Source organism: Gossypium hirsutum, chromosome A01 (assembly GCF_007990345.1).
Source record: "Gossypium hirsutum isolate 1008001.06 chromosome A01, Gossypium_hirsutum_v2.1, whole genome shotgun sequence".
NCBI classification, from domain to species: Eukaryota; Viridiplantae; Streptophyta; class Magnoliopsida; order Malvales; family Malvaceae; genus Gossypium; species Gossypium hirsutum.
Window position 1 is genome coordinate 111,525,876 of NC_053424.1, and position 24,479 is coordinate 111,550,354.

The following is a 24,479-nucleotide window of genomic DNA, read 5'->3' on the forward strand; positions in this document are numbered from 1 at the left end:
AAAAAACCTTTGGGAGCTAAACACAGATTTATCTTTTTTTTAAACACTAATTATAATATTAAAATGAAAAAATTCAAAATTCAAAGGGCTTGCTAGAATAAAGACCGTTTATATGGCAACTAATTTGCTCTATCTATAACCAACAATAATTGTCGAAGACCATCCTCCAAAAATTCTTGTACATACCTTGGTGGTTCATCAGAAAGAATCAATTGGTCAATCACGCCACCATCTGGCTTTGGGATGCAATCCGCAACTCTATTGGCCTCCCTTTGAATATGTCCGAATTTAATTTTCTACTATTTCAAACACCACCTATGAATAAAGACCATATATTAGATTGAAATTATAAAAATATCATATTAATTTAGAATTTTACATGCCTATAATTATATTAATAAAATTAATAGTTAAATTGTTAAAATATTAAATGTATAAAAAATTATAAAAATGTGTAAAACAAGGTTATTTTGACATACATTAAAATATATATCCGACCTACAATCTATAAATATCCAAATTGTAAATCACCTTGTAAAGTAGAGAATCAGCAACAGTTAAAAAGAGCAGGGCATTTCCCTTCGAATCTACCTCGAGTAAAATGTACTAACGCATAACATGCGTCTGGCGTTTTAAAACCTTGTTTCTATTTGATTATTTGACCCCACTTTCAACTCATATCTTTTATAAATGTACATGTATACTCACCATTGCTAGGCTCCAAGTTCTATCTCCTATCTCAAACCTCATACCAAACCCTACCCACCTCCCATTTCCACCAAACCAAAATATGAACGGGCATTCATATTCCAAGATCAAAGGTACTGATGTTGTCGATCAAAGTTCCAGATCCATGGAGTCTTCAGATCTTATTGTACCATTCCCTCAAACCTCCAAATCCATTTCTAATCCTACCCCGGAAGAGAGCATCAAGAACTCAAACCCCAACACCCAATGTCCATCGGTGCAAGATGATGATGATGATGATGAAGCCCAAGGTACCAATGGAGAGATGCCTGTTCCCACTCTGAGAAGAAACAGCTCGGTTTCTGCCGCTTATGCACTCCAGCTCCAGGCTGCGGTCAAAAGAGCGTTTTCAATGCGAAGATCTTCTTCAGTTTCTGAAAGTTACTGTAGGATCCATGACCAGTATGTGACTTTAGCACCACCCTTGGATGATGATGATGAATCGGACATAACTGGGACTAGAAGATCCGTGAAGAAGAAGAAGAACAACTACAAGAACAGAAGAGACAAGATCCTTAAAGCATGGAAGAAGATTTTTGGACTGTAGTGTCTTTTTACTTGCTACAAAAATTTTATACATCCTTTGAATTTCTATTTTTTTGTTGAACTGCTTTAATTGTTGCATTTTCCTTTATGTTTTAATTAGTATTATTACTTTCATTTTATAAGAAGAAGGTATAAGTCTACACTTAGTATTGGTATTTTTATTAATTGCTTAAAATTGATTAAAAACTCAAATTTCTAAATATCATTATAGTGTCGTGTAAATGAGTGCTGAAAATTTATTTACTCCCTTTTTTTTTTCTTAGAAAACAGAAAATGAAAATCCAATGGACAAGGCCATTGAATAGCATGTGGAAATTCATTAGTCACAAAAAAGAAATTTAATTTTATGACAAAATCCGAAAACATGCAGCATTTTCGTGGAATCAATCTTCAATTGTCTTTTTCCTAGGATACACTAGTGTTATTTGGACTCAAGTTTCAAAACGAAATATTCATCATTTGAAATTTTGTTTCAGTCACTCTGGTTAAGGGTGGATCCGGCGGATTGATATTTTAAGGTTTTTCTAAGAGCTAGGTTTTTAGTGACAATAATATTGTGATAATAAAGATTTCCTCAGAAATATTAGATTATTTGTGACGAATTTTGTATATGTGACACTACTAAAATAAGTAATTATGATTTATTCAATATTTGGTCACTATTATGATAATAATTGTGACTTTTCAAATTACATCACAAGTAAATCATCACGATAAGTGTATAGTTGTCACTAAATTCATTTGTTACTACCAATTTGTCACTAATGAAAGACTCAAATTAACACTTAATTTTTTCCTAAAAGTAATGTAATAGTGACAAAATATGAAGTAATCACTATTATTAATCATCATTTGATGATAAAATCTTTTGTCACTATAAATTTTACCTATTTATAATAATATAATTGTGATGTTTAAATTATTTTACAAGTAAATAATATAATTGTGGCTACATCAATTTATCATGACCGGTTCGCACAAAAATACTCAAATTGACACAAATATATTTTACTTTCCAAGAAATAATGTAATAGTGAAAACATATAGCAATTGCTAGTTTTAATCATTATTGTGACAATAAAGTTATTTGTGACTATAAAATTTTATTTTTTATGCTTAATATACATTTTGCCCCCAAAACTTGTCTATTTACACTTAGTTAATACCTTCTTTTTTTTTTACCTAATCAGTACTGAACTTGGATATTGTCACACACCTTTGTACTTATGTAGTAACGACATTAGAAATTGATGGCATGGCATTGACAACCAATTATCTAGTGACATGTGAAAGCCTCCCATCATGGCATGTAACATACATAAATTAAACAAAATAAAATTATTTAAAATATGTATAAATTGATAAAAATATTTTTTTTTCTCATGGCTAATTGACAATTTGGTGTCCAAGCTAATCTAAATTTGGACAACAATTTGTCCAATCCTGAGCATTTTAGGGATGAAACTAAGTTTATAAAGGTCTAGAAAATGGTGTTTCTCATGGCTAAAATTAGTTTCTACAAAAGTTTCTTTACCCTCGTTGATCCAATGGGCACAATTAAACATGACAATTTAGATCTAAGGGCTTTTATTTATCCCTACACATACTTTCTTGCTTTTTTTTTCATTCTATCATTAATGAGCTTCAACAATAAAGATTAAATTAAATCACGAGACTTAATCCAAAGGCTTTCTTTAACCTATATTTTTTTAAAAATTTAAAATTCACCATAATATCAAATTATTTACTTCTCTATAAGTCCTTTAACAATTTACCCGTTGATAAATTACTTAACCTCTTAAATTGAGAAAGTTAGCTGGATAGGTTCTTTTACTTTCCTTTTGTAAATTAGTCCATATTGAAATGATAAAGATTTTTTTTGGTGAAAATAATTCTAAAAAAAAATTAGAACCTCCTAAAAGGGCCTAAAAGCTTGGTCTTGCTCAATAACCGAAACCACCAAATCAGGTGGAGCTTCAAGAAGTTGGAGGGATGCCTTCCAAGAGAGGCTAAGTTTTGCCAGTTGATCCGCAGTTAAATTACACTCCTTGGGAACATACTTGATTTCCCATTGTCCTTCAGAATGCATAAGTCTTTTAACTCTTCTGATGACTGTAATACCTGAGTCCACTACCACTTTCATAGTCAAAGCCCTTACCACATCAAGGTTGTCAGACTGAATTCAGACTTTTTTGTAGCCCCTGTTTAGAGAGACGAGTATACCATCCAAAATGCCCCAAAGTTCTGCCTCTAAGGGGGAACATCTACCCAGGTAGTGAGTAAATCCCAGAATCCAATTACCGCTCCTATCTCTGATCACGCCTCCCGTTGCTGCATTTCCTGAATCTCTGGCGACTGCTCCATCCACAAACAAGTGAAACCAATTCTCAGCCAAGTGTTGATGACCTTCATGAGTAGTTGTAGGAGATGTAGCTTTAGTAAGAAACGGTTCAAAGTGCTGAACCCAGCTGAGGGAAGACTTAATAATTTCAGAAGCCGATCAATTGATGTTTTGGAAAATGAAAAGATTCTTATTCTTCCACAGTCTCCAAGCGACTATACCAAAGAGGCACGACCAAGTAGATCCCTTATCCTGCAACTTGTTATGGCAACAAAGATTAGAGGAAAACCAGAATTGAAAAGGGTTAGAAAAGAATTTGAAACGTCTTTCAGCAGGAACAATGAGCATCCAAGCTTTTTTAGCCATCTGACAATCGCGTAGAACATGCAGAATATCCTCAGAATCATGCCATAAAGAGGGCACACACTACTCTGCCCAATTCATCTCCTCAATCGCTCAGCATTAGTAAAAAGCCTCTGTTTGGCTACAAGCCAAAGAAAAAGAAGAACTCTCTGCGAGCCTTGGTACTTCCAAACAGGTTTCCAAACATCATCAAAGGGACCCCAGGAACTTTCTTTTAAGGTCCAATAAGCATTTCAGACGGAAAAGGAACTTTAACTAGAACACGCCCAGATGATCCTGTCAATACCCCCGTCAGGGTGCGGAGGTGAAATACTAACAATACGCACAATAATATCTTCAGGCAACCATAAACGGACCAAATCCAAGTTCCAAGTACCATCAGGTAGAACCCAATCTTTCAGATTGCACTCTAGATTAATACTAGAATAACCTGTAGCATACAGTAAAAGAGGACCAACCTCAGAAATCCAAGCGTCTTTCCAACTACGGATGGAAGAACCATCCCCAATAGACCAAATGAGGTTCTTACGTAGCAGTGGCCATATCTTAGAGAGAGAATGCCAAAGATGAGAACAATTAGTTCTGTGAATGGAATTAGGAAGATGATTTTTCCATACATACTTCGACCACAGGACACGAACCCATAAGGAGTCTTTTTGAGAGGTGAGATTAAACGCGATTTTCATAAGGAAAGAATTATTCTGATCAGAAAGATACCTTAATCCAAGCCCTCTGCGAGATCTTGGTTTGCAAATGGACTCCCAACCTACCAATGCATTTTTAGCATGTCCCATAGAGCTTCCGCAAATGAACTGTCTTGCAATCTTTTCAATCTCGTGTCACACCCCCTTCGGGACTAGAACAGTCTGCATGAAATAGTTAGGAATAGCGAGAAGGACAAATTGAGCCAGCGTGACCCGCCTTGCAAAGGATAGTTTCCTGGCTTCCCAATTCGGAAGTTTGCATCGCACTTTATCAACAATAAAATTAAGGGTATTCTTAGTAACCCGATTATGTAAGAGAGGAACTCCCAAATAAGAACCCAAATTCTGAACCATCTAGAAGCCAAAGAAATAGCTAATCTGGTTACATAAGCTCTCATCAACACCTTTGGAAAAGTACATATTGTTCTTTCTAGCATTGACCTTATGTCTAGAGAAGTCACAGAATCTTTGAAGAGTTTCCTTAAGTAAGATAGCCTGATCCATCTCAGCTTTTCCAAAAATAACAAGGTCATCAGCAAAAAAGGGTGGGATAAGCATGGCCCTGATCTAGAAAGCTGAATCGGACGCCATCTTCCTACAGATATCTCAGACTAAATAAAATGTCCTAACCATTCCATGCAAAGGACGAAAAGATAGGGTGATAAAGGACATCCTTGTCTGATCCCCCGCACAGGCCTGAAGGATTGAGACGGAACCCCATTTCATAGGATTTAAATGGATGAAGAAGATATAACACTCATAATTACCTTTCTAAAAAATTCGAGAACCCCAGCAGCTACAAGAGTCACATTAATAAAGTCTCAGCTAATCCTGTCGTAAGCTTTCTCGAAATCCAACTTAATGGCCATCCAATTCCTGTCAATTTTCCTACTACTCATCGAGTGGATAACTTCTTGCATAATTAAGATATTGTTAGAAATGTTGCGACCTGCAATAAATCCAGCTTGCTCGGATGAAATATACTTCGGAAACACATGTTTGAATCTATTGGCGATCACCTTCATGACCAATTTATACATAACCGAACATAGACTGATTGGTCGAAATTGGCTGAAATCTTCTAGACACTCTTTCTTAAGAATAAGCACAATTAAGGTGTTATTGAGATCCTCCTCAATCTTATTACCAGCAAAGATCCCCTGTACCCAATTGCAAACCGCCTCTTCAACAGAATCCCACTGACTCTGAAAAAATTGTGTGTGATACCCATCACTTTCCAGAGCCTTCAAAGGAGCCATATTAAAGAGGGCATTCTTTATCTCCTCATTCGATACCGACTTTTTAAGAAAATCAATGTCTTCATCCTTGAAATGAGAAAATACATCCAATGGAAAAGTACTCATGGGAGTAGGAGATTCACCATATAGTCTCTCAAAAAATCTAGCTACCTCATCACTGAGAACACTTTGATCAGAAATCCACTCTCCATTACTTATGCGTAAAGCCAATATGTGATTAAGTTTCCTCCTTTGCATGGTGCGACTATGAAAGTACTTAGTATTACGATCTCCGAACTGAAGCTAGTCACATCTGACCTTCTGTCTCCAAAGGAGCTCTTCATGATTAAGAACATTTTTCAGGTCATCTCGAACCTCCATCTCCAGATCAACAAGTCTACTAGAGGATGACCAATCCATAGCCTTCTGAATATTCCTAAGCGACTTCATGAGATATCTCTTACACGCTCCTAAAAATTCGTAGACAGACCTGTTCCACTCTTTGAAATGAATAGTAAAGTCAGATAAAGAGTCAGCCATATTACCTGTAAATCTTCATTTAGTACAGACCAACTCTTTGAAATTTGCGTGTCTTGTCCACCCTGCAAGAAAACGGAAAGGTCTCCCTTTTGGAAGGCTAAGAACAGGGTTAGTAGAAATAAGAATAAGTCTATGATCCAATTAAGATGATAAACTAAAGTATGCGGGAAAGCAGAGATCCAATAATCATTTGCTAAAGCCCGGTCAATCCGTTCATGAATGTTACCTCTTTTCCAAGTAAAAGCAGGACCTATGAATCCAAGATCCTGCAGATTACAAGATTCGAAAAAATTCCCAAAAATCTTGCATCTCTTACCCGTTGACCGATCACTCTTTTTATCATTAGGAGAGAGAATAGCATTGAAGTCTCCTAAGATAAGCCAAGGTAATGGACCGGGAGGTAAAACTTCTAATAAATCGGATGGTTATGCATAATATTGATGCGAATATTATCCTTCCATCCAACCCAAATGCCCCTTGCAAAACCAATAGACTCAATGCGATGAGAGAAATCAAAACCCAACTTATCAATAATAGCATTAGCTTTTTTACCACTAACTCGTGGCTCAAAAAGACAAACAATATCCGGATTATGCTCAAGATTATACTCACGAAAAGCCCGTAAAAATTTACTACTTGCGCAACCTTGGCAGTTCCAAGAGAAAATAGATAAATTTAAATCCATAAAAAAAGATAAAAAGGAACGAAAAGAGTAAAAATCTAAAAATTAAAATCAAAATATCCAAAAAAAAATGAATCAATCTTAGATACTATTACCCGAACCTTGACCAGCCACCTCCAAGTTAACACCTCGCAAATTGGAAACTGTCTGAGCTAACCTGATCATAGAGTCACTCAAAGGAACTCTAGAGGAATTTTTATTTTTAAAATTAATCCCTTTCCCATGCGTAACTTTATTTATCTTTTTTGTAGCCCCAAACCCTCCATCTTTAATAACCACTGACTTCCCCAAAGTATGTGGCTTATTACCCCCAAAATCTGTGGTGTTCTTTTTCCTTAAAAAATTCCCTCTAGCTGATTCCTTCTTGTTGAAAGATACTGCAGTATGTTTCTAAGGATCTAAGCCTCCAATAGGATCGGTGACTTTAATTTCAACCAATTCTGGCACCATCAAATCAGCTTTGTTCTGTATGCCTAAAGCATCACCATCGTTATCCTCCTATCCAACAAAAATAGGGTTAAGACAAGAATTATTCATATTAAAAAAATTAGCAAAATTTGGAGATGAATTAAAACTTAGAGTGTCGGTCGACGTGCTAATAGCATGAGCACTTAAAGACTTAGAAGATCCCTCTGTAGTGTCAACTTGAAACTCGAATTTAGTGCTTGGTCTGTCTAGCACATTAATTCGACTTGACCCATCGCAGGTAGTGGCCTTATCCGATGTGGCAGCATCTGGGCCTCTTGCACCATTAGCCTCAACATTACCAGCAATGAAAGGGACTATTGGGCCGTCCATAGCAGGCCTGCTCATTTTATAAATCTCAGGCCCGACACTCTTTTTAACTCCCCATATCCGCTCATTTCCCTTATTATTTTCCCTTATCTGCTCTGTAACTTTTCCAACATCCACCGCTTGACCCTCTATTCCCTTCTTTGTTCCAACATTCAAATTCAGATTTTTTATATTTGTCAAGGCGTCAAAACTGGAGCTTGATTTTCCTTGATCCCGAAGATTCTCTTTACTGGAATTAATGTTCCTAGATTTGCACCTATTTTTATTCTCGACAACCATCCATAGCCTGTACGTTGCTCCGTCTTCTTCGGTTGCCCTCTTCACCGGAATATCACTGATTTGCTCCTTTTCGGATAACAATCCCGGTTGCTCTACGACACAGAGCTCTTTAGTATGGCCATATTTTCCACAAGTAAAAGAAATCGTGGGTAGAGCTTCATATTCAACCTTTTGATGTAACCCCAAGGACTTGAGTAGTCAGGGGTCTATCGAGATTAATATAAACAGCCATTCGGGCAAACCTTCCTCTAGTTCTGCTGTTTGTATTGAAGTCCAAACGGACAACTTTACCGATCATACCTCCTATTTCTTCGAGTATTCTTCTTTTATACAGGAACCCTGAAAGACCTGGTAGTCTTATCCAAGCTAACACCATGCTTGGATATGCTTGAGATAGAGTGAAATCCTTTGTCCAAGGTTGGACAGTCAGGTATTGTCCATAAATCATCCAAGGCCCCTGCGACAAAACCTTAGCATAGTCATCTGGGGATTGAAACTTAGCGAGGAAATATCCATTCTCAATGTCCATGAGATGGAAAGGCATGGAAGGGTTCCATAAATTACTTATGCGGTTGTTTAAAGCTCCATAACCAATATTCCTTCCAAGTAGTTTTATGACAACTGTTTGCTCCATTTCTTTATATAATATTTGTTGAATCCTCTCAGAAAAATCAATGGCGGGGATTCCATTGACCATAGATCTATGTATGTCTCCCTCCAAAATTTCTAAGTCAACATCGACACTGAAACCAAAAGAGACCACTCCAACCGTATTCAGATCTCCAGGATTAGTCCCCAACAATTTGTCCTCCCAGGAGATTGAAGAACTAGCTCTCGTTTCCACCAACATATCGGTGATTTTCCCATTATTATCTTCTTTGAATCTAATTTTCTTTGTATTAGGATTATCGTCCACCCGCACTCCGCCACCATCTTCAACCACCGGCAGAGAACAGATACCATCAACATCCAGAGCGTTTTCCATTTTCTTTTATATATATATTTAATATCACTTAATGATAGAGATTTTTAATTTATCACATTTAATACTTTCTTCTCGGTGTATAACTAAATCTGCAAATACATTTAATAAATATAAATTCTTTTTCTTTGAATTTTTATGCTTTTATTTCCCTAAATAGTACTATTAATGACACCAAACTTTTTGGGGGCATTACAGTTCTTAATCTTAGGTTTATTATGCTTTGAAATATGGGCTTTGAAACAATGAGGGGACTAAAGTGTTAGTGTGTCTAATGTGCCTAAGTTATGGGCTATTGTAGATGACCTTAAGATTGCTTGGAACAAAGGATACAAACAAGTTGCAGTGGTAGTTGACTGCTTGTAGGCTATTAATTTGATTACTACACTAGATGCGCATAGAAATGCTTATGCTTTGGCAAGGAGAATCAATAGTCTGCGAGGTGGGAACTGAAATATTATGGTGAAGCATGTTCGTCTCAAAGCTAGCATGGTAGTTGATTTAATCTTGAAGTTGAAACCATAATGATCAAGTTAGCTACAAAGTTTTATAAAAATTCTATCAGTGGTGGAACTGACTCTTGACTTGAGAGGGATAATGGCTCTAGTGGGTCTGCTTGCATATGTTTCAATTTGTTTAGTTTGTTAGCTATTTTGGTTCATAGCACCTTATGTCTTGAAAAAACCTATGACAAACTTGAGTGGAGTTTCATTAGGAATATTCTATGTTTTTTAAAGTTTCTCAAGAAGTTGGTTTGTCTTATCATGCAATGGATTTCCACTTCATTTATTTCAATTCTCCTCAATGGATCAAAGCTTGAAAATTTTGTTCCAACAAGAAGAATCCGACAAGGAGATCCGTTGCCTCCTTATATTTTCAACCACTATATGGAGTATCTCAAATCACCTTATCTTGAGAGAAATTGAAAATAAATCTTGGCAGCCAATTAGTGCATCTAGAGGAGGCCCACCACTCACCCACCTCTTTTTTGCAGATGATGTGATTCTCTTTACAAAATCTAATAAAATTTTCGCTCAATCCATCATGATTACTCTTAATACCTTTATGGAACAATCGGGGAAAATCATAAATCTACAGAAATCCAAAGTTCTTTTCTCTACTAAAAAGGAGGAAAACAGTAAAGCTAGAATAGTGAACACCGTTAAAATACAAGAGACAAAATACCTTAGGAAATATTTGGGTTTCCTGATTCACTTGTCTAAAGTCTCTAAAAAAGGGTATGATTTCATCATTAAAAAAGTTCAAGGGAAGTTGAGTTCTTGGAAAGAAAATTATTATCTCTATCTGGAAGACTAGTTCTTATCTAGGTGACTATGGCCACAACTCTTAATTACTATATGCAGTGTAGATTTTTGCCAGCTATCACTTTAGCTAGTTTGGATTGCATCAAAAGAAGAAAAAATTAAGGGGGAGGGAAGAACTAAATATTCAAGGAAATTGTATCTTATAAGTTGTGATAACTTAACAATACCCAAGTAGATTGGTAGGCTTGGAATTAGAGTTTAGAAATTCAAAAACCAAGCCTATCTATTGAAACTAGCCTAAAGAAAGATTCACGAACAAAAATCAATGTGGGTCAAGGTTTTAGCTAACAAATATCTACGAAGGAATGATTAAAGTCCAACTAAAAAGAATGTTTCATCCATGTAGGACTCTCTTAAGAAAATCAACTCACTGCTTCAAAATGGGCTCAGATGGGCTATTGGTAGTGGAATTAGTATCAGCTTCTAGGATGATGGCTGGTGTGACTTGGGCCTACTAAGAACCCAAGTGGTTAGGCTGTTGTCAAGAAGTGAACAAAATCCAGTTTTGAAGAGTGCCAAGGGTTTAGTTTAGATGAATGGTAGTGTTGGTTAGTGTTGAACTGCTAGTACGCCCCGTGGCACGGTGGAAAAATAAATTATAGCGATCCCAAGTCGCAAATCCATGTAGAAGGAACGAATTAGGTTGAAAAAGGTTGAAAATCTACCTTTAAGATCTAGAAACAAAACTGATGCAAAAGTGATTCCTTTATTTATGTTGAAACCTTAGCCGCAATGTAAAAAAATTGGCTTTTTCATGATCTACTCGAAAGAGCATAATCAGAAAACCTTTCAAAACACTTCAGAGAGAAAATTGGTTATTTTGCTAGAAAAGACAGGATTTCAAGTAAAAAGAAATTTAGATTAGACTTACATTTTTTTTATTCAAAGCTACTTTTAATGACCATTAACCTGTAATAGTCCACTTTTAAGGGGTACCCGAAATAGTGGTTTTGAAACCCTATTATCTGATGATCGAGACCATAAATATTATTATTTAATATTCACAAGTCTACTATAGTGTTATATTGAATTTCATTCTGGTAATTTTATTAAACAGTTAAAACTTAAGGTATAAGGACTAAATCGTAGAAAATCATAAAAGTTAATCGCTATTGACAAATTATTTTTTACAATAAGTTGGCATTGATATTCAACAGCTCAGAGGTGCTCTAATAAATTTCATTTTATCCCCTTCAATTTATTGATTTACTAAGTTCCTTAAATCATGTTTAAGTGTTTATTCTTTATCTATCTTTATAAAAAGTCAAATTTTATGGCCAAATTCAAATACCTCTTGAGAAACTTATAGCCACTACTGATGGGATTGATAAAAAATGAGCTTATGAATAACATCATCCACTCTATGGCCACTTATCTAAGTCTCTAACAAAGAAAACATATCAAGATTGAACTCCTTAACATATTTATGATTTTGCAAAAATGAAGGTGTCTACATCCTTGACAATTCTAGATAATTGATTTCCTAGAATTCATAAAAAAAGGTAAAAAGATAGCAAAAGCACCTTGTAACCGAGCGAGAAGTTCAAACTCCTCATCGTTAGGATCCAAATCCTCCACGCCCTCAAAACTCGTGTTATCTCCATTTCCATCATTACCCGACTCTTTCAAGTTAGTCGTTATAGTCTCAATAGCCTCACCGTCGAAACCCATTTCCCCTCAGCAACCTCAACGTTGTCACGAACACTCAAACCCAAATTGTGCTTGTAGAATGCATCTTTGCTAACACCCAATCAGGTGATATAAAAGTCAATGACTGTCCATTAAGATTAATTTGTATGCTAACACAGTTGCTCGAGAGAGGAGCTTGCAAGTTGATATCGATCTTCCCTTCTATTCTAACCATAGAATTTTTTCTCTTCTCTAAATTGTTGTTAATTGTAATAACCTTGAATTAAGCTGAAGGTTGAACATCTAAAAAGCTTGAGTCACCACCACTTAGCTTAGTTGACTGCTGACCTGACATTAAATGTAGTAGTTATTTTAGTATACTTTTGCACTTAAAGAGCCTTTTTAGCACTTTTATTATTAATTATTGCATTTTCAGTGTTTAGTAGTTTAGTATTAAATATTAATAAAATAAGTGTTTTTTTTTCACAATTTTGAGTGTTAGTGACGTATTAGGTCGACATGGGCATTTGATAGTTCTAATATGTTAATTTGAGTGTGCAGGATGATGAATTTAGGGCTCAATGGACATAGAATCAAGGGATGAGTGTTGCACAAGCTTTTCAAGTCGAAAAAAGATGAAATGAACCTAAGAGCCCAAAGAAAGCATGTTGTGTCGTGCCACGCAATGTCTATGGCGTGACATTGGCTTAATGTGAAGCCTAAGTCCTTCAAGGTTAATTTTGCTCACACAATCAAACTTATACAAAGACCTAGGACGTACTGAAGACCTAATTCGGGTTGCTAACACTTCTATGAATAAAACCTTAAGGGTTTGACGTAACTAAGTCATCTTAGACGTATCCAAAAACCCTCGTAGTTTAAGAGCGGGATTTAGATTTAGTTTTCTTTTATTTTCTTAAACGCTTTGTTCTTTTCTCTTGGAATCAATTTCAATCCAAGATTTCTTTTATCTATTCGAAGTTATTCGGTTTATTTTCCTTTGCAAGTGAGAAGATTCGTTTTCCCAATCTAGAGATTCATTATTCCACACTTAATTAATACAAATTAGGATTATTCTATATCTTTTTCTCTTTTGGTTTATTCGTGTTATTTACATGTTTATATCAATTGAGTTTAAGATTATGAATACCATGAGTAGCTAATTCCCGTAAGGGAGATGATTGCCTCCGGACATACCAACATCCAGAATGTGAATACTACACTAAATGATATGGAATCGAGGCAGTGTTCGCAAGTATACGAGTCAGGTTGTAATATAGTTTGAACGAAGTAGGTAAGTACTCTGAGAATTGTACCCAAATGAGACGAGTACTAAATTAATGTCAACCTAAATGTAAATTGAAGTAATAGTAGTTTAAATAAATTATAGTACGATAAAAATTTAAAAGAAATATTTTTGGGTTTTTATAAATAATGAAATAAAAATAACAGATTCAGATAAATAAATTCTAACTTAATTAAATCTAAGTATGGGTGACTAGCTCGCTTTAGTGATCATAACTAATTCCTATTTCAGATTTCTACTCAATCAGCTAGCCGCTACCCTAACAGGATCTCTCGATCTTCCACTAAACTAACGAGTTGGCAAGAACTAATTATCTCTCGACCTCACAGTCTAAACCAGTTCAGGGCTAAAGTGTTCACGGATAGGTCATACCAATTTTAGGTTAACTCCCACCTAAATGACTTTATAGGGTCATCAGGCCTAGGGTTGAAGTTCTTCCTCTCCCAAACAGCTGATCCAAAAGAAAACCTTATATAACAATTAATTAATCACACATCCACTCACTAATCCCCCATAAAAGGATTAGTTCCACTAACAAAACGAGTCAACAAGAGCTACTTATCTTCCAACCTCACAGTCCAGACTAGTTTGGGGTCAAGTGTTCACGAATGGGCAATATCAATTTTGGGTTAATTCCCACCTTGATGACTTTCTAGGGTTGTCAGGCCTAGGGGTTGTTTTACATTCTTCCTTTCCCAAACAATTGATCCGTTGAATAACCCTAAAAACAGTTAAAATGTCATGCTTCCACTCTCTAATCCCCCATAGAAGGATTAGTTCCTCATGGCTTTCATAAATAATAAAGAGTAGATGGACCAATTAATCATAGTGAACGAATAGTATAGAGTTTAAAAAAAGCTTGATCGATATTGATAATGAATGCTAATCCACAAGAGTTGTTCTCTTTTACAACTTAAATCTTTTGAAAGAAAATAAAGAACAAAATAAACGAAACTCTAAAAACGGAAGAAAACAAAATTAAATCTAAAGAGAGAATCTCAACTAATCGAATGATCTGTATAATGTGTGCTAAAGGAGCCTATTTATAGCCTTCAGGTAGCCATCGTTCTTAACCTTAGGTTAGCTGACATTCTCGAGCTTTAAGTTCAATTATGCAGACCAAAACGCCCTACTTTGTGTTCTATTCTCGTAACAGAGTCGATGTCACGACACACCAGGACGTGTGTTGTAACATAGCAACCAATCTACTCTTTTACAACTGTCTTTAGAGGTATGTCGTGACACCCTCAGCCCGTGTCGCGACATTGAAGGCAGTTTCTTACTTTATTCATTTTGTGCTCTATGTTACTACATCAGATCACCCATGTTGTGACATAGCTTCCAGGATTGACCCAAAACGCCTTCTAATGGTCTCATGCACACTCACGAAGTATGTTAACCCCCCTTAGGCCTCATTTGGCCCTTAAAGTCAATAAAAAAACTCAATTTGCACATTTTATTGAATGTAAGTAAAACTAAAGAAACCCAATTAAAACATAACAAAAATGATTGTATTCAAGCTCCTTAAAATTTAAAACTAGTTTAATCTACTACACCGGATTACAACAGATCAATACCAAACAATACATTAGGTCATGCTTAGGTATATTCACAAATTTAATCAATCAAATAATCACAAATTCAACTATTTATCATACATACTAACATACTTTTTTCCCTAAATTCTCTATATCATTTGGTATATTCACTTACTCAATACCTATTTATAGTGTAGTATTTAGAACTTAGTAGTCTAATAATAAAAAATTTTAAAGTTATTTACTATCATGCCAAGTGTAAAGGCCCAAATTTTCCCGACCCAAACAAAAAAAACCAAAAAAAAATAAAAAAAATGAAATAATAACAAGTCCAATTACAAAAAAATCAAACCCAAATTACAAGCCCAAATTTTAAAAACCTATTATCTAAATTACAAAACCCAAATAATAAAAAACCCAATGGCCCAAAACAACCCTAGCCCACAACACCTAAACAGAAAACACAAAAAAACCTAGCCTCTATCGCCACCTACTCCACCAACTGCTCTGCCACCTTTGCCTACAAGGAGAACTGATTCTAAAAGGGGGTTCCTTTTTGAAAAGCATAAAAGAAAATATACAAAAAAAAGAGAATGTAAATCAGCTATAAAAGCCATTGAACTGATTGTAAAAGGGGGTTCCTTTTTGAAAAACATAGAAGAAAACAAAAAAAAAGAGAGAGATTGAATATAACAAGAAATGTGATTTTTTTTATGTTCATTTTTATCTTTTATTTTGAGATTTATAAAATAAAATAAAAAACTAAATTTTATATACCTCTATAGTCATTGCTTTTCCCTCCGTTTTGGAAGACCGATGGACCCTTAGGGGTTCGTCGAATGGTTGAGACGGAAGTGAGAAGAAACGAATGATTCTTTGTTTTTTTATTTTTGAGGGCTTTTTTGGCCTTTTTAACCCTAAATCGGGATTCTACTCGAAAAAGGGAACAAAAGGTGAGACCTTGGACTTTCCGGCCATTATGGACGGCAGCGCCGTCGCCGACGACTGATGGCCACCACGGTGGTTAATGGCAGGAGCCAAGGCCAGCCAAAGGGGCTAGAGAGGAAAAAATAAAAAAAAAGGTTAAGTTTTTTTTTGAAAAAGGGTTAAAATGATTTTTTGGAGATTTTTTGGCATTTATAGGGATATAAAACGACTCCGTTTTGGGCTTGACTCCCAAATGCCAAAACGACGTTGTTTTCGCTTTTGACTCGCGTCTGACCCGATCCATCCTCCGGATTCGCGTGTTTTTGACTAAGAGTCTTTTTACCCTTTTAGTCCTTCCGCTTTTGTGACCTGCTTCAATTTAATACCGTTCTACTTTTTAATTTTATCACTTAATTTTACTTTATTTTTATTCTGGTCCCTTATTGAATGTTCGTTCAGTGGGCCATGGAATAATTTCCCAATTGGTCCTCACCCTTTTACGCGCATTATATTTTGGTCCCCTTGAGAAACAGTGCGCATAAAGACAAGGGAAAATTTTCCTATTCAGTCCCTGTCCTTTTTAGCGCGTTGCACTTTGATCCTTATCAGCCTTTTTCATTACTTACAATTTATACCCCTTATTTTATTTCGATTTCAATTCGATCCTTGGTTTATTTAACTTCAAAATTTTTTTCTTTCTAACTTTTTTTTATTTTATTCATTCATTTATTTATTATTTCTTTATTTGCTTTTTTTTTCTTAAAAATCAAATTGTTTATACCCTTTTTATTTGTGCATTTGTTATTTATTGTCGTTATTATTTAATTTTTTTTGTCTTATGCACTTGTTATTTTATTATTTTATTAATATTGTTAATATTTTCATGTCAAATTATTTATCCCTTTTAAACATGCATTTCCCATTTTCATCTTTATTTTAAGTTACTTCATCATTTTAAATACACATCGTTTAAATATTAAATTTGTTATTATTCAAAAATCTTCAAAATAAAGCAATATTCCGTATTTGGAGATTCGAGAAGTCGTACCCTAACTTACGGGGTTTTGATTTTTCTCGTTGAACCTAAATGACCAAATATCCTTTTAAAATTAAAATACGTGAGATTAAAAATAATAATAATAATAAAAGGCAAGCTTATTCTCAAGGATTCAATGTGTCTTGTCCTAACTTACGAGATGTGATATTTTGTTATCTCGAGACGAGAGGGTCTTTAACGTACGTTTTAATTTATTCAAGCAATTTTTAAGTAAAAATAACATTAATACAAATAGGGATCGTACTTTAAATTCTTTTCGAGTTTTCAACTTTCGACATTAAGATATTAATTAATCAATTACGTACCAATTTTGGGCGTTAGGATGTGCTAATCCTTCCTCATACATCACCGACTCCCGACTCAGAATAGCCTCCAAACGTTGAAAGAAATATGAGACCGATGGAAAGATGAAATCAAGCAGCTATTTTACTGTAATTATGGTGACTAGCCTTATCTACTCGATATCAAAGTGGACAAGCACTTGTTTTGAGCGCTAGCTCAATTTTGGAATCTTGCCTATAGTTACTTTACCTGTGGGAAGGTAGATTTGGTACCTACTGTGGTGGAGTATACAACTTTGCTTCGTTGCCCAAAGATTTAAGCCGACAAAGCTTACTCCAGAGCTGCCAATGTCCCGACTTTCTTAAATAAGCTAATGAGTATCACGAGGATGAGTGAGCAATGGGTCGCAGCCCGGATTAAGCAAAAAGGAGATAGTAAATGCATCCTTTGGAAAAGTTTGCAAGATTTGATTTTGGCACATCTGGACACAAAGAAAAAGGTCGATGAGGTAGTTTCAGATTTGTTTGATCGGCTTGATAAAAAGGGTCACACCCGTCTCGGCAATCTTGGCCAAAACTTTCAGATCTTTGAATACATGCCGGAGGGCGCGTGAAGGTAGGTTCATCGGGTGTGCGCAACTCTTGCTAGCATGGTTTCATAGCCACTTTTGGAAGGTAAAAAAAGTTTCTTATTGAGTATTCTCCGAGAACTACTCTCCATTGAAAGAATTAGTAGCTATTCCGAGGCGAGACAATATTTCGGAAGAAAAATGGATGGCGATTATCTAAAATCTCTAAGACAAGGACATTGAATGGAAGGCTCCTTGGATAATCCCTAGTGAGATTTTGTACCGGTGTGGAGACTTCGATTGGGTCCCTCTACTTAGGATATGGGGTGCTGTTAGATATGCTTCTCTACTTGTGTTAAAGCAGTATAGATCGAGGTAGTTCATACCAACAACGCAAGGGCTGGCCCAGTGTGAGTTTTTGTATAAGGGCAATAATTACAAGACAAAGGTTTGAGAAATATCTAATGCTTGGAACTAAACCCACAGAATGAAAAGATTTACCGCAAATCCGATGATGACCCCTAAATATGATGGGTGGTGAGGTAAAAGAGTCAATGACAACATCTCTGTGCCAAGTCAGGACATCACTCGACTAATGGAAGAACACTTGTAAGTGATTCCGTCTAAACTAGAGATCATAAAACAAGATTTTAAAAAGAGGAATTCAGAGCTAGGAAAGAAGATAGAACAATTGGAGGAGGCAAAAGATGCAACTAGAATTAAATGTTGATGTCTAGAAGTTAGAAGCCAAGAAATTGAGAAATTGAAAGAATAAGGCTGGGAAAGACTTGGACAGTCTAAAAACGAATTATAAGAAGTTGCGCTAATCGATGAGGACTGCTAGGTTAAGAAAAACATCAGAACAATGGCGACAAGAGATCAAAGAAGAAAATATTAAAGCTGATCGATGGAAAAGGAAGTTCCAAGATGCTCAGGTTCGAGAAGAGGCTTTAGAAAGGAGTTTGTCAGAAAGTCAAAGTGAAAAGATTGGATTAAAAGCCAATGTAGCAGAACTAGAAAAGTCACTTCATCAGTATCATAGTCGCAACTCCACAGTTGAGTTAAAAGCAAGCCTAAACGAAATTGAAAAGCTAAAAGGAAAGATAGAATGGCTCGAGACCGCATTATAAAATTGTGAACTCTAAGTTAAACTCCTTGAAGCAAACAATAAATATTAGAAATATCAACTTCACCATTCTCAAGGTCAGATCAGGGATAAAGAGCATATCATGGGTGATGCTGTGGCTCAAGTACGAGAGGTGGCCGATTATTTGCAAACCCTAGCAGGTTAGGCTGACATACTATGCTTGAAAAATGAATCAGAATCAGATTGGGGTCGAGAGTTTGCTTGGCTTCTTAGGAAAGTTAAGGCTTTGAGTATTAGGGCAAAGCTGTATATGTAATCCGTTTTATGTAAAGAAAAATTTGTTTTCCAGTAAAGTTTTTCAAATAAAATTGAATCAAAGTCAATGCCTATTTTTGCATTCATTGCATGCATTTGCATTGCATTGCATCATATGCATTAAACTTCACAAAAAGACCCTAATTAATCTAAATTATGACAGTTAACCTGGAAACCAACAAGAGCCAACCAACCAAATATCGTTACAGTACTCGCGCCAAAACCAAAGTAATGGATCAAATACTAGAAAGACTAGAACATATTCAAAAAGACATGCAAGATTAGTTGCAAGCGCAGCTGCAAGAATAGTTAGCAAAAGTAAAATAGGAGATGAGGAATCAAATACAAGAATTCTAAAAAAGTATGATAAGCCAATTGACGCATTTGTTGGCTAGAGGACTTGAAAAGGGGAAGAGCATTGTGGTCGACTCAGGGGATGATAATGATGACCTTACTTACCCCCCGGTTTTACCCCGATACACGTCCAGGCACAACTAGATGTGTACCCACGAAGGGTACCCATTACAATCAGGCCTTAACAGTATCAAGTCAGTACCTTGGCCCCGATGAACTACCAAACAAGCTTAGGCTCCAATCCGGGGGATAATCTAACCAATCCTGTTGTTCCTGATCTAGATGATATGGTAGAAATGGAAAAAGCAAGAGTCAATCTGCCAAAGCAACTTGAAGATCGGTGTAGATGGTTAGAAGAAAAATTTAGAGCAATGGAAAACACTAATTATCATTGCGGAATTGATGTTAAGGACTTGAGTTTGGTCCTAGATCTAGTGCTCCCTCCAAAGTTTAAAACTCCAGAGTTTAAAAAGTATAATGGGACTAGCTGTCCTGAAGCTCACATCAAGATGTTTTGTCAAATGATGACAGGATACTTTAATAATGACCAATTATTAATTCATTGCTTCCAAGACAATCTGATCAGGTCAGCAGATAAATGGTACAACCAATTGAGTCATGCCAAAATCAATTCATAGAAAGACTTAGTACAAGCTTTTATGAAGCAATATAGTTATGTGACGGTCATGAAACCTGACAGAATCACGTTGCAAAATATGGAGAAGATGCAAAATAAGAGCTTCAGGAAATATGCCCAAAGATGGAGAGAGGTGGCAACGCAAGTCCAGCTACCTGTTTTGGAGAAAGAAACCATAATGCTTTCATCAATACTTTAATAGCCCCATTCATCAACTATATATTGGGAAGTGCTACTTAGAACTTCTCCAATATAGTAACGTCCAGTGAAATGATTAAAAATACAGTGAGAAATGGTAAGATAGACACGGGGGAAAGCGCAAAAAGATCAGCCCCGTGGAAGAAAGAAAATGAGTTGAATAATTTAAGCATATATAACAAGGGTTATTCAAAACCAATCACTGTAGGCCAGCTAAAGACAATAACTACTAGCCATTAGGGCACTCCAAGGCAAGAATCCAACCCACAGCCAAATATAGAAAGGCTCTAGTTCACACCTATCCCGATAACATATATCAGAGTCTATTTGATGCACATGTGGTATCCCCTTTCTACTTGCAACCTATGCAACCTCCATTCTCCAAATAGTACGATGAGAATGCTCAATGCGAGTACCACGCGGGAATCACGAGACACTCAATTGAGATTTGTACCACTTTTAAAAAGTTAATTGAAAGGTTCATTAATATGGGCATTGTGAAGTTTGATGATCCATCGAGACCTAATGTGGCGAGAAATCCATTACCCAGTCATTCTGATAAAGGGGTAAATGTGATAATTGAGAGTGGAGGGAAGATAACCAAGATGAATGTAGCGGAACCGAAAACTCCACTGAAATGGGTTTGGAAGAAAATGGCAGCGGGAGGATCAATCAAACAGGATTCAGAGGAGAGACCCGAAAGGATGAGGAACTACTGTGAGTTCCATGCTGAAGAAGGCCCTAGTACAAAGTCTGATGGATAATAAAGAGCTAGAATTCTTTGAATATGTAAAAGGCTCGGAAGGAGAAGATGTGTGCGCATTAGAAGAATGATCAACAGAAAAGGTATATAAAGTCAACCACCCAGTGGTTATTATTTCACGACCAAGAAGTAATGAAGCCAGAGTACAAATTGCACCAAGGGTTATAATCTATAAACTTGTAGCTTTTCCTTACAATGACAGCAAGAAGGTTCCCTAGAATTATGACTGCAACGTGACGATCCCGGGAGAGAAGAACCCAGTTAGCATTTCATAAAAGGGCCAGGATATGGGTTCTTACACACGAATTAGAAGGCGCTATGATCCCACAAATACAAAAGTCAAGCCCATTAAAGGAAAAGCCTCGATAGTTGAACAAAAGAATGAGAAGACAGCCAGACTTGAATCGCTTGTTAATGAGTTGGTAACTGAGAAAGAGGCTAAAGAATTCTTGAAATTCCTAATGCACAGTGAGTATAGTGCTGTAGAACAACTACACAAGTAGCCAGCTCGCATATCAGTACTACCATTGCTCTTGAGCTCAGAGACTCATCGTAGTGCTTTGATGAAGGTGTTGAATGAAACTTATGTCACTAATGACATCTCTGTGAACAAGCTGGATCACCTAGTTAACAATATAAGTGCCGAAAACTTTATCTTTTTAAATGATGATGAAATACCTCTGGGGGGCATGGGATCTACAAAGGCTCTGCATATAACCACCCGCTGCAAAGTATATACATTACCAGGGGTGTTAATTGATAATAAATCTACACTGAATGTTTTACCCTTATCCACATTGAACAGATTGCCTGTGGATAGCTCTAATATGAAGATGTACCAAAACATAGTGAGAGCATTCGATGGTACTAAAAGGAGGGTGATGGGAAGGATTGAGATACCCCTTTTAATTGGTCCAAACATATATGAGGTATATTTCTTGGTGGTAGACATCAAGCTTCTTATAATTGCCTGTTAGGAAGGCCTTGGATTCAATCAACTGGGACAGTGCCGTCATCACTGCATCAAAAGCTAAAGTTGGTGACAGAAGGTCGATTGGTGACGATAAACATGGAAGAAGATATTATTGCATCGTAACCAGCGGCACGCATACATAGGAGCGGATGATGAGGCAATAGAATGTTCATTTCGATAGCTTGAATTTGTGAATGCAACCTTCATTGCAAAAGGGAACAAAATCCCAGTGCCCAAAATATCCAAGACCATGAGGACGGGCCTGCAACTGACAGTTGGGAAAGGAGCATTACCTGGGAAAAGATTCGAAAAATACCTACAAGGAAGGGTCAAGGCACCGATGCTAATGGACAAACAAGACTGCTTTGGCTTAGGATACAAGCTAGATATGGGCAAAAGAAGAGAGAGCTGGAAAAGAAGCAGGAAATGAGAAGAGCACGACTGAGTAGGGAAGAGGTCAAGTGGGAATCGATAACCTTTCCCTATATATCCAGAACTTTCGTGTCAGGAGGAACTATTCACCCTGAACGAAAGATGTTAAGGAAAGGAACTACAGAAAAAATGTTGGGAAATCTGAACATCAACGCTATATCCAAAAAAGAAATTGGAGGAGAAAATTTATCAAGCATCTACCCTTATGTACTTGAAAGTATTCTAAACAATTGGACTGTAGAAGAGATTTCTGTATTTTTTAGAGCTAATTCAGAATAATGTTCAAAACACGCTTATTGCTCTAAGCCTAGGAGCAATAAGAATCCTTTTCTGAAATAGGCTTATGTCCAACATCTTTATTTCAATAAAATGCATCTTTACGTATCATCTTGAGAAAATATTCTTTTATTCTTTCCATTTCATTCATAATCATACCATACAGATAATTATTCTTAGATTCTTTTGTTCTTTGGATTTTTCTTCATCCCTATAACAGGTTTCCAGATATTAATTATATGAGTGACGCTGCTACTAACTCAGAGTCTCATTTTGAGCAAGATACATGTATAGAGGATTCTTAGGATTTTGAATATGATCGAGGCTGTAATCTATCTTTTGATTTGTTGAGGATGGTAGAACAAGATGAGAAACAAATCCTACCTTCCAAAGAGTCGGTAGAAATTGTGAGCTTAGGAGTGGAAAAAGAGGTGAAGATTGAAGCTTGCATTGCCACAGAGATAAAGCGAGACCTTATTGAGTTAATCCAAGATATACCCGTGTTAAGTACTGATATCATGGTATACCGGCTCCCCATAAAGGAGGAGTGTAAGCTAGTTCAATAGAAGCTCCGAAGGATGAGGCCTGACGTTTTGTTAAAAAAAAAGAGGAGGTCAAGAAACAATTCGATATTGGTTTCTTACAAGTGGTTAAATACCCAGAATGGATAGCCAATATCGTCCCGTCCCTTAAAAAGATGGGAAAGTATGAATATGCATAGACTACAGGGATTTGAACAAAGCCAGCTCAAAAAACAATTTCATGTTGCCTCATATCGACACTTTAGTGGAGAACACAGCAGGTTACTCACTGTTCTCTTTCATGAATGGTTTCTCACGATACAACCAGATAAAGATGCATCCTAAAGAAATGAAGAAAACCACATTTGTAACCATGTGGGGAACATTTTGCTATAAGGTGATGCCATTTGGACTGAAAAATGCAAAAGAAATGAATGAAAGAGCCATGGTAACCTTGTTTCATGACATCATCTGCAAAGAAATTGAAGTTTATGTTGGCGACATGGTTGCAAAATCCAAAACAAAAAAAGAGCATGTGCAAGTCGTAAGGAAATTGTTTTTAAGGTTGAGAAAATTCCAGCTAAGGCTTAATCTAACAAAATGTACCTTAGTAGCTAGGTCGGGAAAATTACTAGGATTCGTGGTCAGTGAAAAAGGGATTGAGATCAACCAGAACAAAGTCAAGGCTATACAGAAGTTGTCACCACCACGCACTCAAAAAGAAGTCCGGGTTTCTTAGGGAGATTGAATTACATCACTCGGTTCATTTCACAACTGACTGAGAAATGCGACCCCATATTTCGTCTCCTTAAGAAACAAAATCCAGGTGTATAGGATGAGGAATGTCAGAAAAATTTTGACAAGGTCAAAACATTACCTATCCAATGCCCCAGTGCTGATGCCTCTCAGCTAAGATAAGCCGCTTATCCTATACTTAACAATATTCGGGAATTTCATTAGATGTGTGCTTGGTCAACATGATGAGTTAGGAAGAAAAGAAAGAGCGATATACTATCTCAGTAAGAAATTCACTGAATGTGAGACAAGATATTCGCCAATTGAGAAGTTTTGTTG

At 36.3% G+C, this 24,479-nt stretch overlaps 1 protein-coding gene across 1 annotated transcript; it reads left to right on the top strand.

Annotated features, from left to right (window-relative positions):
* The first annotated feature begins 668 nt into the window (after nucleotides 1–668).
* On the top strand, nucleotides 669–1,433 carry LOC107925402 (uncharacterized). The gene has a single exon (XM_016856063.2). The coding sequence runs from the start codon at nucleotides 791–793 to the stop codon at nucleotides 1,292–1,294; it is 504 nt and encodes a 167-aa protein (XP_016711552.1). The 5' UTR covers nucleotides 669–790; the 3' UTR covers nucleotides 1,295–1,433.
* The last annotated feature ends 23,046 nt before the right edge of the window (nucleotides 1,434–24,479 follow it).

Bases quoted from the DNA above. Each gene is read 5' to 3' on its own strand.
- LOC107925402 (XM_016856063.2), top strand. From the start codon at position 791: ATGAACGGGCATTCATATTCCAAGATCAAAGGTACTGATGTTGTCGAT.